General features: G+C 34.9%; 1 protein-coding gene across 1 annotated transcript in view; it reads right to left on the reverse strand.

Annotated features, from left to right (window-relative positions):
- Positions 1 to 17,707, reverse strand: part of FAF1 (Fas associated factor 1) — a 151,073-nt gene that overhangs the window by 67,502 nt on the left and 65,864 nt on the right. The window contains exon 8 of the mRNA XM_042030662.1: positions 3,384 to 3,470. Within this exon, the coding sequence (XP_041886596.1) occupies positions 3,384 to 3,470 (87 nt within the window). The remainder of the gene's footprint in view (positions 1 to 3,383; positions 3,471 to 17,707) is intronic.

Raw genomic sequence — 17,707 nt, forward strand, 5'->3', positions numbered from 1 at the left:
TCAGCACCACAGCCGAGTAACTTGTCAGCGTGGACCTGTTTCTGCCCAAGCAAATATCCAATGGCTCATCTACACCACCAAGAAGTGGAGTTACTTGATGTGAAATGAGGATTCAAGGTCTTGACCAAGGGCACTGCTTTGGGAACAGAGCATTAGGGGCAGCAGGCGGAAGGGTGGATGCTGAGTTCCCCTGGATGGGATCTGTGTGCCTGGGCACAGTTACAACACCGGGCACTTCATATTCTGCCTTTGTCTGTCTCTCCCCTTTCCCCCTCTCAAACCTCACCCTAGAACTTTTACCTCTTTTTAATGCAGAAATATATTCCATTTTGACAAGCTCACTGTCGTTACTTACAAAGAAGCAGGATTTCTCACTGCTGCACTGAAATGACTTAAAACAATGAACTAATTAAGAAAAAAATCTGTAGCTTAAATATCAAGAACAAAAAGCAGCACAAAAGCAACCTCTCCTTCTTCCTCTACTGGGTGCTGTTCTATGCTACCAAAAAAACGCAGAAATATCACTGACAACAAATCATTTTACTGAAATAAATCAAAAACCAGTGACCTCATGGGGGAAAAAGAGTTTTACCTCAAACATACACATGTAAAACTAACATCCAGAAAGTCACCCATACATATAAATAAAATCACAATGCTTCCATGTAAAAACTGTAACTAAAACATCACCTACAACTGATCTCAGCTTTTTTTTTTTACAGTGAACACATATTTGAATATTGCTCATTCCGCTTGACACTAGTGATAACTACCAGTGAAAGCCTAGAAGTTCAGCCAATACAGCAAAAAAAAAATGGAATAAATTTCAGAAATTTTACTAAATTATCCTGGCATGGTTCTCATTTTACAAACTCTGCAATGCTAAGATTGCTACAGAATCTAAAATAAAAATTGAGAACATATTGTGAATGTATTTAAAGTAAATTATAATTATGGTTTTTTATTTTCTAGGATTATTTTCAAGATTTCACTGTATCACTTGATGATATATATGCAAAAATAGATAAATTAACATTTTGAATACATTAAAGTTTTACTTATGTAAACGCATTAAAAAAAAAGAATTAGTATAAACTCATACATTTACTTTGAACTTTAACGAGCAGAACAGATATAACTTGTGGCACTGAAGTTATTCAGGCACAATAAAAGCTAAAACTTGTCCTTGCCAAACAGTGAAACGAGATTTGCACGGCCTGTGTATGCCTTGTTTCCCACAATCAAACTGTCACAGCATGAAAACATTCTCCTGCATGGGGAGGTTTTGATACCCATTTCCCTGGTGAAAGTGTGCAAAAGGATCTGAAAGAGTTATTGACAATTCATACAGTATCCCATATTCCATTAGATAGTACAAGCAGAGAACATATCTTAACTCTGAAGGGAGACGAAGCAACAATGTTTTAAATTACTATTGACTCCACTAAATTTCCTGATAATGTCAGAAGACTGTAGTCTGGCAGGTTCATAAGAGACTCAAGATGATACAGGAATCCAATTATGCCAAGTCTATTTAGTTGTCCTGTTTGCTAAGCCAAAGGTTAACGAGAACTGCACTGAAAAAACCTCCTGTGGTATTACAAAGTATTTCTTATGCTGCATAACATGCAAATGAAAAAGTATTTTAATCAAGTCTCTCTTTAACTCCTTAATTGCAATGGGGTATCCTACAAGACAGCAAATTAAAAACTCACGATGGAAAAAGTGATCTTAAAAATTTGCCACTGAACTCAAGAGATCATCATTAATTACTAAAGTAATTATTACTGAGTATTTCTAATTTGGAATAAGAAAGTTCAGATCACAGAAGCATACCTAGTCATTGCTATCATTAAATCTTTATAAATAGTAAGCTGTGGCCTCTAATTTTAGACAGAAATTAATTATATTTTTGTTGGCAACACATTCAAATCTGTTTACACAGCTGACTAGTTCCAGCTCCACCAGACTCGAGCAGTGAGCTTTGAGGACTCCTCTGCTTCAGAGCAGATGACTCAACATTCACCAATTTCATTAAAGATGAAAAGGGGAAAAATTTACCTGCAACAATGTCACTTGTAAAAACAGACTTAAAGCAGATTCATGAGTTTTACATATGTGAGGTATTCAAAAGGAGGGGAAAAAATATGTGAAAACCTAACAGCTGTGGGAAAACAGATTAGAAGTGTTGAGTTTCCAATTCTTTTTTGAGCTAATATAAACTAATAAAATGTTAAAATGGATCCACATTTCAAAGACTGTAATTACCACATGACACCATGCTGTTACTTCAGACCTTACTCAGGCTCAGATATGCCCTTGAATACATGGACAGAGATTCACCCACCCTTCTCAGACTTAAATACTGTTTCTGCAAACACCACCACAGATATATTTTACAAGTACATTAGAAATTCAGACAGCTTTTGCCTTTTTTTTTAATTGGCATAAATCCTTTACCCAGAGTAAAAAAAGGAGCAGTTATATTCAAACAGCAATTCTCCCTTTACAATATGAGAGTAGGAATAGACAGGAAAGTAATGCATGGCAGATAATGGCAATATGTAAGAAAGTAAACTCCAAATCCATTTTCACTTTGTAGAACACTCAGGTTCAATTAAATACTTAATTTTTCTACATTTTTCTCAGGTCACAGAATCTACATACAACATAACTACATAATTATTTCAGCCTTTTAGGCATTTTTTTAGTGGATTGGTGTGGGGTTTTTCTAAAGAAAGGCAGACCTCACTAGCTGGCACTGGGAACATATTAGAAGAAGAAAATTATCTGAACAAAACTGAAAGACATGCTGTAAAACACACTGTAAGGATGACCATGCAAGGAAGGAAATCTAATATTTAATGGGATAATGCAGGTAAGTCCCACAATTTTATGAATTTGTGGGCAATTCTCAGTCAGTGGATTCTGTCACCAGTGGTGACCCCTCACTGATTTCAGCAGGAACACCTCCTGCTCTGAAGCCAGGCAGAGGCTTAAGCATGAACTGAGTGAGCTAACACACTGTGTGGAAAATATCTAGATGTGTACTCAGAGCACAAATAAAAATCAGGGCTCTTTTCCTGAAGTTCAATCACTCAATAACTTCAACTTCAAAAATGCTGCGCAGCTTTGCTTCAGTCTAGAATATGTCTCCTTCCTGTCTAAAACATGCACTGAATCTGATACACAGGAATCATTTCCACACGCTTCAGTCATCCAAATCTTGAGCACTTGTATCTTCCAAGACAAAACTCTGAAGTGTGTGTAATGTTAAGGTACTGCACGTGAGACAGTGAATGCTACTGAGTGATTCCAATCAACAATCCATGTAAAACCAGCCATTTGCAGGAAGGAATGACATGAGAAGCAAAGGAACTCACCGAGTCGTCTGTGGCTGAAGAAGGCCAACCTTCCCACAACTGGTGACGGACAGGGATACTGGTCAGGTCATACACATTCCGCTTTACCTGGAAAAAAAATAAAAATAAATCAGAACTTGCTCTAAAAAAGGCAGCCAAACTGCATTGTTTTCATCACAGCCCCAAGTTTTCTATTTTTTCTGGTTACTGTAAAACGGGTTCCTTCAACGCTCTTAGATTCGGATGTGGTCAGCAGGTTTACACACAATACAGCAAAAAGCAATGAAGAAACTGTGTTAAAAGAAAAAAAATTAAAATCTAAAAATTACCATTCCAAATGCTTCATTATTACTTCAGCATTATGAAAGCGCAAAAAAAAAAAATTCGTAACGGAAAATTTCCAAGTAAAAAGTATTACAAAGCAATGAAAAAAAGTTAAGGGAAACAGAAGGTAGTAATAAAAATTCTGCTGCATCTTTTGCTAGTTAATTTTCACCTGAAAATATTGTGTGGAAACCTAATCAAATAAGAAATACAACTAATTTTGCATAAGCTTCTTAAATGGGATCCAAAAATAAAAACCAGTATATTAAACCTGAAAATATTAATTAATAAGCACATTTTCAATTAAGACAACACATTTCAAATATTTATTAACAAAATGCTAAGTAACTAATTTTTACATCAACTCTTTTCTCATGCTATTAAATTAGAAGTCACTACTGTTAATCATGTCTCATGATGATTAACAGAAGGAATGAAGGAGGGGGAAAAAGAAGAAAGAGTTGAAAATTTCAAATACAGGAAGCATACTGCAAAATACAAGAATCACAAAACTCCTTCCATGAAAACATTACCACAGACAGAAAAGCAGACAAGTTTTATTGGAAGTTTTGTGATAAACAATTATTTAAATCACAAAAATATATATTTTGGTACTTAGGATGGAGAGTGGTATCTTAAATTCTGAACAATGTCTTACACCTGAACATAAAGACTGCACAAATAATGTACAAATATTGCCCATCTGGACCACAGCTGTGAACAACAAAATCTTCCAGCGAGCCATGGTCGCTTTTCATAGAAATCACAGAACAGTCTGGGTTGGGAGGAACCTTAAAGATCCTCTTATTCCAACCCCATGACCTGGGCAGAGACACCTCCCACTACACCAGGTTGCTCAGAGCCCCATCCAACCTGGTCTTTTTTTGGTTTGCCTTTCATAAAACTGCTATGTGGGAAGACAAGGTCCTCCCACATTTTCACAGGTCTAGACAGATCCCAACCACCTATACTGCATCCAGAAAAACATTCTCAAAGGTTTGATACTTTTTAATAGTATTTTGTATGACCATTCTCTAGGCAAAATATCTGAACAAGTCACAAGCTCTGCATCCCAGTCTCGGCTCCGAGAAGGCTGCACAGTCCAACACTAACAGACACAAGAGCCCATTAAACCAAAAGATATTAAGGCAGATGGCTAATATTTGACTTAAATCAAATGACAAGGCTACTCCAAAAACTGTCCTTTGATGCCTTCTTTAGATTTTCCCTTGTTCACTTGTCAACAGGAAACAAACAGCAATTAACTGTGTTCTAACTTCTGCTATGAGAATTACTAAAAGTTCCATGAACTGAAAAAAATTATTATATTATAGCTGTCAGCAAAAAAAGGTCTTTGAGCTAGCACCTTGCCTGCAGTCTAGTCTTACCCTGCGTTAACAACTTTTTCTGAACAGAAAAACAGTTTGCAAAAATCAGAAAGAAAGCTGAAATTTGCCAAAATAGTAACTGCTAACATAATCCATGTAGATAAAGGTTTCATATTCCAGAAATGAATTAAAGACAATTCTATACTATCATTCTTAGGAAGATAATACAAAAAAAAAAAAAAGAGATCTTTTATACCAGTTGATCCTACCCATTAATCAGTACTGGACATTTCTTCAGCACTGAAGCACAGTTGAAGTTTGACTCCATGGTAAAGTAATATGAACATATGGAATGTACATATGCTCCCTCTAAAATTTGTCATTTATTTTTAGTACAGGATGTATATGAAACATCTGGCAATAAATACTCATCTTAAAATATTTTTGCATATTGAAATAGCACCAAAACTCTTTCCCTGGATCATCTTTAGAGACAAATGCTCCATGGATCCTTTCTTTTAAATTCTGCACAACAATAAATGCATGGAGAATATGTGTGCAGACATTAAGCAGTGAAATAATTGTTCTAATCACTGTAATATAATCTAAGGAGGGTGAGGGACAAGGCAGGGATTTTCACACATAGTCTTCCTCACAAATGGTGCTTTGGGCAACATTCTTCAAAAGATTCTTCATGGCACAGCCACGAAGGTTGCCAACAAATACCCTCAACTGAGAAAACTCAGGGCATATTGAGATGCAACACAAAGTACAGTGCTCTTACTGTATTTTCAGATCTTTCATTCAATTACTGTTGCTCTTTCTCATTATTTTTAGTACTAGAAGTTATTTCATGCTAATAAAGTGCCACTTAGGAAAAACTGTGAAGCACTGTGTCACATTTCTGGATAGATTTAATATACAGGCTATGCAGATAATAATTTCAATAGTATCAGTTTAAAGCTTTATGAACATAAATATTCTGCACAGGTGAGTAGGAAAGAAAAGCTTCAACTTACTCTCCAAGAGTAAGATACAATACACCTCCAACTCTTGAGTCTGTATCTCACTAAAGAATGGAAGTTAGGCCATGTGGGTTTCTTACCTGGACATTTCAGTATCAACAAGCGGAGCTTGCATTTTCAGCTCAGCTTTGCATTCACTGTATGTTTTAGAATCATTAAGATATCTCTCCATTTTTTCCCAAAACTGGTAAATTACATGTACACATGATAACCTTTATGCTAATATTAGTTTTGTTTAGGAGTTTTTGCAGGGAGACTGACCTGGTAACTATGCTTCAATTGAAAAAAAAAAATTACAACTATATTTCAACTAAAAAAATTGAAATAAGAACACTGGGGTTTTAAGATATAGAATACTGAAGTATCTATTAGCAATTCAAGTGGACTTCATTTTAGCGCTTCCTCATAGTGTCCTTGATAGCTTTGTAAAGAAATGTTGCTTCATACTGACCCCACAACAGCCCAAAATGTAACAATCCTGATCTGTGTGTGATCATGAGAACACAGTTCTTGCTGGTTTAGTTTTCTTGCATTAAAAACCAGGATAAACCGTCCCTGTGAAATATTTATTTTCCAGTTACACACCAGAAATAATATTATTTTCACAATATAAAACTCTAAAATGCGCTATTTTTAAATAACAAGTGAAACTTATTTACAGAAACATGGGATCAATAGGACTACATAATATTGTTTTCAAAAAGCCTTCAGAAGTAAAAATAAATAACTCGGAAGTCACATTCCTCAAATTCCCTTTTAATTCCAAAGTACAACAGAAAGGCATTATGAAAAAAACAGTATTTCCCTTCTTTCATTAACTCATCTGTAACTGCACTGAATTCAATAACATTCCTCTGCTATTCTAAGCTTGAAAGGCATGCTCGGGGTAAAGTGTTATGTTGGTATAAAGCACAATGCCAGACTGATGTGCTGGACAAAAGTGATCAAAGTTGAAGTAATTTTAGCCAACGCACAAGTATTCTGCTGCATTATTCTACCAGAATGACATCTGTTGAGCAACTCGTCGCAGAATAAATCAGTTGTTATAGGCAGGCCTGGCTGGGTAGGGGACCATGTAAGACTGATTAGAGTAATGTTTGATTAAACAAACTGCTTGCAGTTAAGATCATAACTGGATTTGGAATTCATGCCAAAGTAGTCCTCTTCCAAACAACAAGCCACAATCGATTATTTAAGATAAAATAAGCTTGCTTTTAAATAATGATTTGATTTTTGGTTTCTTTGATAATTAGAGCACTATTACAAAAGCAGACTGTAAAATATTTTAGAGATTAGAATATTTACCAACTGAGTATAGAAGACCCCTTTTCTTCATTAACTGACTGAATTTCAGTTTAAAGTGAAAAACTCCATGAGGAGGAAAAAGTTCTAAAGATTCATATAAAGCATAACCATAAACCACTCCTTCACTGGGCCAATAAAAATCTACAGCCACACTCTTCACATAACTGAAAAAAGTTAGCACAGTAAATGGACAAAGTCTGTGTTAAGGATTTTACTTTTAAATTCACTTGGCATTGAGAGGATGACCGAAATCTTTATTGTGTAAAGCAAACTCTAAATTGCAGTGCCATCCACTGAGCTACATTTATTGGCAAACTTCTTGGTCCCCCACTTCTGATCAGTTTGAAATACGAATTGGTGGCATTGTCTTTGTGCAGCTCAGAATGTCTTTTCATAATGTTCAAATGCCATGGTGACTGGCACATTACTATGGCAGCCACCCTTCAGATTATCATCTCCAGAATATAAGAGATCATTTAAAAACAAATTAAAGGCACATCTATTTGGTTTCACTACTCAGCTGTAAACAGTATCAATACAATAATTTAAACAAAAAAGAAAAATAGCCCATATATTTCAGATGCAGTGTTACTTGGAAAATTATGTATAATTCCTGCAGAATTCCCCACTTTGCACCTATACATTGGTGCTGAAAAACCACAAGAAGTTTCACCTTCAGCTTATTTTCACCGGTTTTAGAAGGGAGTTAAAATACTAAACAACTTTTAATAATTTAAGAAAACCCATATGTCAAAGTAGCCAACACACTCAGAAAACTTCCCAGATAGAGGCAGAGTGTTACCCTATCTTTCACTGGTTTCTTTAAACAGATTAATATGTTGCTTTAAAAGTAAGGTTAAACACAAAAGATACACTTCATTTGCAGATATGAAGCTAAACCAACATTCAAGGTCCTTCCACATTCATATTAGTAAGGATAAAGTGAAGCAAAACATACCACAGGGCAGAAGTCTGTACCAGCTAATGTGATGACAACAACCTTGTGGTGATTGCACTTATCAGGAATAAGTAGCTATTTTCTCATCTCTGAATGAGAAAAATCTGAAACCTGCTGTCAAAAACCAAAAATCTAACACTTACTAAATGACTAAAAAAATTAAATTTATGCTGAATCATCAAAGAACTGTCATGCCTGAATCTGTATCTTTGAATCACAACAAATCACAACAAAGTTTAACAGTAGTTTCCCTCAGGCTTTTTTCCGCTTATGCAGGTACAAAGTTAAGTGAAATAATGTACATAATGAACTTTTGTTAGTCTTATTATTAAATATAATTTATGCAAAGCTGTAAATTGGCTGAGATGCTAAAGACTGTTCCAGGCACATAGGCAGCATGAAAGACAGTGCAAAAATGAGTGCATGAAAGGCAGACAAAAGGAGCAATAAAGTCAGAGGACTGTGAGGAATGTGGAATGTGAGTTGGGGGACGCAGGGAAGTGAGATCAGATGCAGACAGTCCAAGGTTGCATGGGGCACTGATGGTACAGTGGAAATCTTGACTTTGACATTGTAACAGGGAAGAAGCCAAGACAAGTAACCAAAATTTTTAGGAGACAGCAATAATACAGGCAGGGGCAGTGCCAGGAAGAACTCCAAAGTAAGCAGAAGTATTTTGGTGAAGAAAGGAAGAAAGATGGAAAGAAAGGAGACAAACCCAGCTAAAGTGATAGGCTTAGAGATTATAGACAAAAGCATTTAACATCTCTGCCAGGCAAAATTCCAACAGATAGCAAAGAGCACTGAGAATCTGGCAGGAATAGATGGGAAGCAGTGGCAGAATCAACCAAGTTTCTAAGCACAGAGAAGCACCAAAGGTGATAAAATGCTGAATTTGAAAAGATAACAATGTTATCAACACCTATGAACAAAAGATTGGTTAGATAAAAGGGTGATTGCAGTTAATTGCGGACTAACAAGAATTATTAAAAATACAGAGATGCAAAACTAGAGAGAAAGAATTTCTGAATTTTTTAACCTTAAAAGTAATTTTTAGCCAGCTACCCACAGATAGGATATAGTCATACACAGTAAAGTAGTGCACTGTGTGAACCACCACTAACATTAACACCCAAACCAGAACTCTCAGGTTACTTTACCCAAGACTCATTTACGGGAAAGGTTATAAATCTGCTCCACTCACAGTTTTGTCTGGATTCTTGTCTTTCCACTACATAACATAATAAACTATACTAAAGCATAAAAAGCAAAGGTTCTTTAAATCATCAAATTTTAATTTTACTCTAAGTTTTACATTAGAAATAATAGTGCAATTCTAAAGACATCAAATGATAACCTCCCTCTTGTTGCAGCAGCTGACTGAAGTTTAAATTACAGAATGATTCCAATTAATGAATTAAGATGTCAGAATTGGGCTATTTTTAAATAACAGCATCTGCTTCTTGCAGATTTTATACCACTGAAACTCTCTAAGGAAGACTCACTATGCTATTTACATTCACACATTCTCAATTCACTCTGTTGTAATCTAAAAGAAAAAATACACTTCCAATGTAAATATTTAAAATCTATATTGGATGCAAAAGAAAACCTCACCTGCCCAAGCCTATCAGCCAAAAGTCAGTCGTGATTCAGCACTTTTATAAAATGCACAGGAACTCCACTGTGTGTTTTACGAAAATACATTTTCTAATTAATTTTTTATTTCATATCTCTTCCTTTAAATTACTATTTTTGCTTTTAATATCTCTGAAAATATTCAGGTGTGCATTTATTAAGTTTTCCTGTTTAGTAGGCTAAAGCTTTGAAACCTTGTTTCTTGTTTAATGCACAACAGGAATGCATTATATTCTAATATAATTGATTTTAATTCAATGTCCAAAATACATAACTTGCTTATTCTACTATGACAAATAAAACTGAAACAAATAAAAGCACCAAAACATGCATAACTCATTAAAGTAGTTTTCTCTTCCCTCTCATTAGAACTGTTTCATTTTCAAATTAAAAACAATACCAATTTCTGACCTTAACAAAAGGGCCCTAAGACAACCTGAATGTCCATTGTACTTCAGCCACATACAAAGCAGAATTCATCAGTGAGTTACAACACACACACGCACAAAACCAACAGAAAATTTTATGCCAGGTTTTTGTGCACCATTTTTCAATAATTAAACACATTTTATGTACAGAAACGCCACTAATGCATCCAACTTTAAAGTGCATGGAACAGTGTTTGAACCAAAATAAACCCAGTTTAAACTATGTCAAAAATGGGTTGCATTGTACTGTAGCACTCAACAAATACTCTGCCAATATCTTAATTAAAAAGCTTGGTGGAATTGTTCACATTAACTTAGATCTGGAAAATAATGTGCAAATTTTTGCTGACATTTTGCTGATAAGAGGTCAAACCAAGAAGATTATATCATACTAAACACGGAGCTAATGTATTTTCTGAGGATTCCAATTCCTTCATTACAGTACTTGGAAGAGAGATTGAAGTACATGAATTTTGCCTCTCATGGTTGGAAAGGTGGAGTAAGAACTTCATGTATCTAGGGATTAAATGAATATTTTAATGTAAACACTACATTCAGTTTGAGAGATGAGGCGAGGAGAAACTGGCAACTACTTTGACAGATTAAGTGGCTGGATAAGTAAAGGCAAAGTTAATGCATTACTTGGCTATTATGTATTTAAAATGGCAGAGGGAGGAAAACTTTCAGGAGAAAGAATCTGTAAGCAGACAGTAACCTTTAAAAAAGAGAGATGATTCACCAAAGCAATTTAGTAAAAACATCTCATTTAGGAAAATAAGGTACCAAATATGAGGAACCAGCACCACTTCCAGAAAGGCATATGGATTCTTTACTCACCAACTAGGCACTTACAGCCTCATTCCCCCAGATTTATATCCATCATAAGGTATCATTAAACAAAATCCAAAAAAAAGCCATTCATTTGATTTCATTTATATAAATTCTTGATGACTACAGCTAGTCCAAATAACTTACGTGAAATACTACTGGCAAACTTTAAATGTCCTAAATTCAGAAAATAAACTGCTTTTTCCTAAGCTAGCTGGCTGTGCTCTAGCCTTTTGTTCTACAGCTGTGATACACCTTCCATGACACCCCCTACCCACTTTACAGCCTCAGTGAGCAACTGTATTTCTGAGCTGTAACACTTATTCAAATGATTGAGAAATTTTTGTCAACTAGGAGTTACTAGAAGCTCATCCAGTTTGGAAATCACAAGGTTATTTAAAAATTCATTAACTAATGACATTTAAGATTCATTATATTTTGTAAATTTTTGCAAGGAAGTGTTTGGCAGTTTCCTTTTAGCAATAGAAATAACATTGTGAATAAATTATTTTCATAGATTTCACAATTATTCATACTTCATTATCCCCTATTTCATTAATTTGATCTCATATTTTAGCCGCTTTTAAACCAATCCTTCTTGGATGCAATTTGACCTTTTAAAATGGATTTGTGCCAAGTGTGTATCTTAACATTACAATCTAAAAAACCATGGTTCATTAGGTAATACTAGTATATTTTTGGTTAGACCTGAAAATTTTGAAATAGAAAATAAAAGCAAGGCTACAACTATCCATTTACTGGATCTTCTGATGTGTGAACTTCTGACTGCCTCATGCAATCCATATAAATATGTGTGTGTGTGTGTGTATATATATATATATATGCCTACAACAAAATCTGAAAAGATGGATGCCCCAAGCACATGAGATGTTCCCTCAAATACTTAGCAAGATATTTTTTCAACCTCAACATTCCTGTCCAGACAATTTTGAGAATTAACCTGAGCTCTCTTCAAGCTACCAGATACTACTTTTTGCCAGTGCCCTGGATCAGCCTTCTCATGGGCTGCAGCATGTGGCAAATGTTAAGTACATTCACAATTTTATATTATACACGATATTAAAATTCTACAGCTGTCTGGCTGTCTTTAAAATGTGGGCTTAGTTCCCAATGCCTCAGTTTTCTGACAGCATACATGCACGTTTTAATTCTGTAAAATAAAGAAACCTCTTTGCTGATGTCCATCTTTAAATCTCTAAAATTAGCTATCCTTGTTGAGCAGCATTGTTGCTAAATGCAAGGTACAATCTTCTGAACTTGATGGTGAAGTTCCTGGATGCTGCTATATGGCCTGCACTGTGCAAAGGTTCAGCTCACATAATTATTATTATTCATTGCTTGTAGTGCCTAGGAGACCTAATTGTGATAATCCCCTCTGAACTTTAAACTGCATGACCCTTTGATTTTTTTAATAGAAGGTTAAAAGAAGAAACAAATTCCTATAGAAGGAGAAGGGAAAACACATTCTTAAGAAATTGGGGCAAGAGACATGAGTATTTTTTTTAAAAAATCATTTTAGCAGCACACAAGCATGAGGTTGAAATGGGGTATGAAAGAATTAAGACTGTGAGCTAGCTGTGACATTAGAGATTGAAAGGAAGATGAGATTAGGGTTAAAAGAGATCAAACTACAAAGACTTACTGCCAAAACAATTTTACAAATTTATTTGAAAACACCTTAAACACTTCTACTAACAAAATAAAACTGCTGATAATACCTGAAGTTTGTTTGTTCGCTTGTTTGATTGTTCGACATGCACTGACACAGAAAAGATACATTTTGAAGTCCTAGCTTGTTTTTCCATTCAGCAGGAATGGTCATTTGAGAAAATATCACTTATTAGTTACCTAAATGACACAGCACTGCTCTCTGGAAACTTTTAACTCACCTCTATGCACATTACGAAAGACAACAGCAACTGCTCCTCAGGCATCTATTACCAGATCACCGTCAAAAGGCATCTACTCTTTTGGCAAAACATTCAGTTGCAATATGAAGGGTAAATACAGTTTCTAATATTTTTACCCCCAAGGTCCCAATTTCAGTTGATTTTATGTCCTGAAACATCGAGAGATTGCTAAACACCTTGATACTTATTGATCATGAAGTTAAGTACATGCCAAGACCATTAACTTTGATCCAAGCCATTCAAAATTGGTATGAAAACACAATTTCAACTATTAAATACACATTCTGTCCATCCTAACATGTCTCAGACTTATCAAAAGCCACTGTCACTACTGGGTAATGGTAAAATATTAACTAAAGCTGAGAAGTAAGAAAAAAGCCCCATGCCTGTTAACACAGGCTTGGTCCCACCTTGTCCACATCACTTGTGCATATATTCATTTATAGCACAGTGACTCTCGTGGATAAAGTCAGGCTCCCACTCATAAGGACATTAAAGATTGTTTCTGAATTATCACTGGTAATGAAAGAGAGAGTCAATGCGACTCTTGCAGCGGAGAGGAAATCTGTTACATTTTCACAGCTGCCATGTTCTGAACAAAATAAAAGTTTAGACAAATATATTTCTAGTCAAACACCCTCATCTTCATTTAAAAAGTAACTGGCTTGCAACAGCCGATGATAAATAAATAAATTGGTCTTTGGTCACTTCCCTACTTGGGAATTTTCAAGAGTTTCAAAAGTAATCACTCAAACAAATGAATGGTAAAACAAATGGTCATTTTTAGGAACTAACAGGGAGAAGAATGGAAGCTAGAAGTCCAATTCTTACTGCATTCAATCATAGTAAAGAGCACTATTTAGATACATATAGGTGGAAAAGGGGAAAAAAACCAAAACCCAACCAAAAAACTCCCACTTAAAAGTTGCTTTTCACTTTGGTTCAACAAGAGAAGAAATCCTACTGCCTTCCCCAAATCTCAGATTATGACTCCAAGAAAGATGTTCCTTAACACATTTCACTAACAGTATCTTCCTCCACTCCTACCCAACTACGTTTCAAAATAGAAACTGATTCTGTTTCAGTCTTAAAAAATGCATAAACCACATTTGCTTCAGCAATCCTTAATTTAAGTGATAAGCCTACCAATTTTGGTCTAAGAAAGAGAACATCACAAAATCTGTATTTTCTCATGTGTTTTTACTTGTTCTCTACACAAGCGATAAAATAAACTTTTATGAGTTTATTTTAAAAATAAACCATATTTTCTTGCTCCTAGAGACAACATAAAATCTATTCAAATTTTTGTAAATAAATGGTCAATAATTATAAAGCATTTGCAAATTTACACATCATATGAAAAATAGTTCAATCTATTAACTTTGTGAAGCCAAGTACCACAGTCATGCAGAGAGTTGTGAAGTACTTTCACATGAAGAAATCCTCCAATATCTCTACCTTCAACATTTTACTTCTCTCTTCCCACCACTTTTACACTTAAAAGTCACAGCAAACCGGCTGCTTAGTGAAGAGAGATGAGCAGACTTGCTGTGCAGCCCTTTTATTCCTAGGGCCAGCACACAAGGTGTATCTAAAAAGGAAGATGAGACACAGATATGAAGGTCTTGTGCATTATATTAATTTCCCAAAGCAAAAATGATGTGCAAAGTGCATTTTTTCTGAAGACTTACTGGTATTATTACCATAAAAAGAGAAGATGGGTCATCCAGAAACCCATCAATAACTCAAGTGCTGACTTGCTTGGTTCACTTCAGTTGTTGGCATCAGGTAGTTGGCAGAATCTTATGTGAAAGCTCTGTAGGAAGTCAGCTCTAAAGTAAACTGTGACATCTTTTCTCAGTCACTCTAGCTATGAATTTAATAAATTCTTTGATGTGGTTGCATTTGAATAGATATTCTATTCATGTTATTCTGAATTCAAGTTAAACTATAAAACAATGTTCATTGAGCTGTCAGTCAAATTTCTACTAACAAAAACATTTCTGGGTACTTCCTCCATTTCATTTTCATGTCTACCAAATCAAAACTTCTTCTGAGGTCCTTCTGTATATCAATAATATTCAGAAGTAATTTGAAATTAATTTCTGCTTCAACAAAGTAATGGCTGTTAGTTTCACAATGGAAAAGAATTGCAGACAAACAACGTGTTTTAAGAATATCAACATACACACATCAATTACAAGTACAGTTACTAATATTGCTGATTGCTAATACATTTAAGGTATATGCATGCAAGGTGCCCAATTTTACTGTTAACAAGCAGCTCTCCTATATACATATACATTTTTAAAAAGAGAATTCAGTCTATTTAACAATTCACTAACAAAGCTATTCCTTAGCTCATCCCTGCCATAACCTGCTCTATTCAGAAACATATGGGAAAAGACATTAAATAACCAGTGAAAACCATGGACTTCTGGTATTAGTGCTACACATTGCATACCCCTATTCATTATTCCACCTCCCTTGTTTAATCTATCATTAAGACTCAGTGACCCTACACTAAATTTAAAGCAGATCCTTCCTTCCTCCCATGCCTAAATTCACATACTTTTCTAGTTGGGGATGCCCTCAAGTATTAGCCACTCTACAGGGTTTCTCTAATCTCAGCTCTGAACTATGTTGTGCTATAGAAGCAAGAAATTGCTGGTTTACATCTTTAACTATGGAATCTTCCACCCAAAAAAATCCCCTCCTTTACTTAATAAGATAGAGAAAAGTCTTTCATGTAGAAGATATTTAACATGTTTAAAAATTATGTATTTTCCTTTATATGACATAGAATAAAAGTTATAAGGTATATTACTTTAAATCACTGCTTCCCTGAACTTGTTTCCCAGAGTTCCATTGGCAGCAATTTCATAGCTTTCAAAAGTTTATTGTTACATGGTAGAAAAGCTAGAACTTTATTTATATTCAAAGTCAGTATGAAACAGGTTTCTAAAAAACAAATTTTAAAAAAATAAAGCAAGAAGATGACCACAAATCAGATATTAGACTTGCTTTTGTTTTTTAACATAGGAACTAAAACCATACAAAAATATTAAGACCTCTACCTCTTTCATTTCTTTTTACTGACACAGTTTGCAGTTTAAAAGTAATGGCACTACAGGTAGAAACATATAATGAGTTTTCTGAATGAGGAACAAGAATCATTATTATTGCCATCTCTAGTATTTTTCAACTATACCCCTGCCTTCCTCTTCCACAACAAGGGGAACACCGGTCTGCACCAGGATTTTAAAAAGTTAAAGACACTAAGACTGTGAGCGAAGCAGAGATGAAATTCTCTTGAGTTAACAAAATGAGTCAGGCAAAGGTACAATCCAAATACAGATTTTTATGCCTCCCAAAAGAAGTCATAAAAATTTTTTTAGGTTTCATGAGTAATACTACTTTTAGTGTATTTAAAAATGTTTAAACACATTTCCTCAAAAAATAGAATAAAGTTGAAAAAAGCAGCTGCAACCTGGCCAAAAAGCCCAATATGCATTCTCTCTGGCTCTTTCTTTAATTTAAGTCCTTTCCCAAGCAAGTCAGTACTTGAACAAGTATACATGAGTCATAACTACATGTAGAATACAAAAAGTTGATGGGAAAAGCAAATTAGTAAGGTTCAAGTTGTCAGGTTATCAGATAACAGAAAAATATTAGGAACAGTTAAAATAAACATGGTAAGCCAAGAGCAACACTAGAAAACCTGAAGTCTAAGTTCTACACAGGTGCAGACATGGGAAGATGAAGAGAAAGTGTTACTGGAGAACGAAAATAAACAGTAACTGTGAACTCTACAGATCAATTTGGAGACAAAAATTATCTGGAAGCCTCTCCAAGAAGAAGTTTTCTTTACAAACAGCAAGACTTTTATGAAGAAAAGAGGTCCTGCTAAGGCCCCAGTCCTGCAACCTCTAGTTCAGGCATTTTTCCTGAAGTGGACTGGCTTCCAGACCTGGACTGCTTAAATTAAAAATATAAGTAGTCTACAATATTGAAATCACATTTTCCTTTCGAATTCCAAAATATTAAAATAAAACTACATTATCTTGTTCCATTAAAGGAGTGCACAGCTGTCTCTCTCAAAGCAACGAGCTTATTCACTGTACCTTCAACAGTGGTCACCTTCATGAATAGTCTGGTTTGAGTGACCCAGAAACACACAAAGCTGTTTCATGATGGAGGAGTCAGTATTTCTTGAACATACAACTAACTGCAATTTCATTCGTGTTTGACCAAAACACTACAGGAGTTACCTCTTCTGTAGATTCCAGTCTATACAAAGCTCACCATCCATTTGCTGCAGAACAACAACAGAAAAACTTAATGATGACTTCAGAAAATGAGCTAATATAAAGCTATTCTGACCATTTTCACTATTCTATTGGGCAAACTTGTCATCTCACTGAAATGGAAAGTCTTGAATAAAGGTTAACTTAATTAATTAAACATACATATTATTTTTTCTGCACTTTTCAGTCTTAGCTTGACACGCAATTCTATAACTATTAAATAAGCAGTGAACACTATTCCATTTAATGAAAAAAAATTACTTAAATTACAGA

Source organism: Corvus kubaryi, unplaced genomic scaffold, assembly GCF_017639235.1.
Source record: "Corvus kubaryi isolate FWS band 111438036 unplaced genomic scaffold, C.kubaryi_AGA036_p1.0 37334, whole genome shotgun sequence".
Taxonomy (NCBI): Eukaryota; Metazoa; Chordata; class Aves; order Passeriformes; family Corvidae; genus Corvus; species Corvus kubaryi.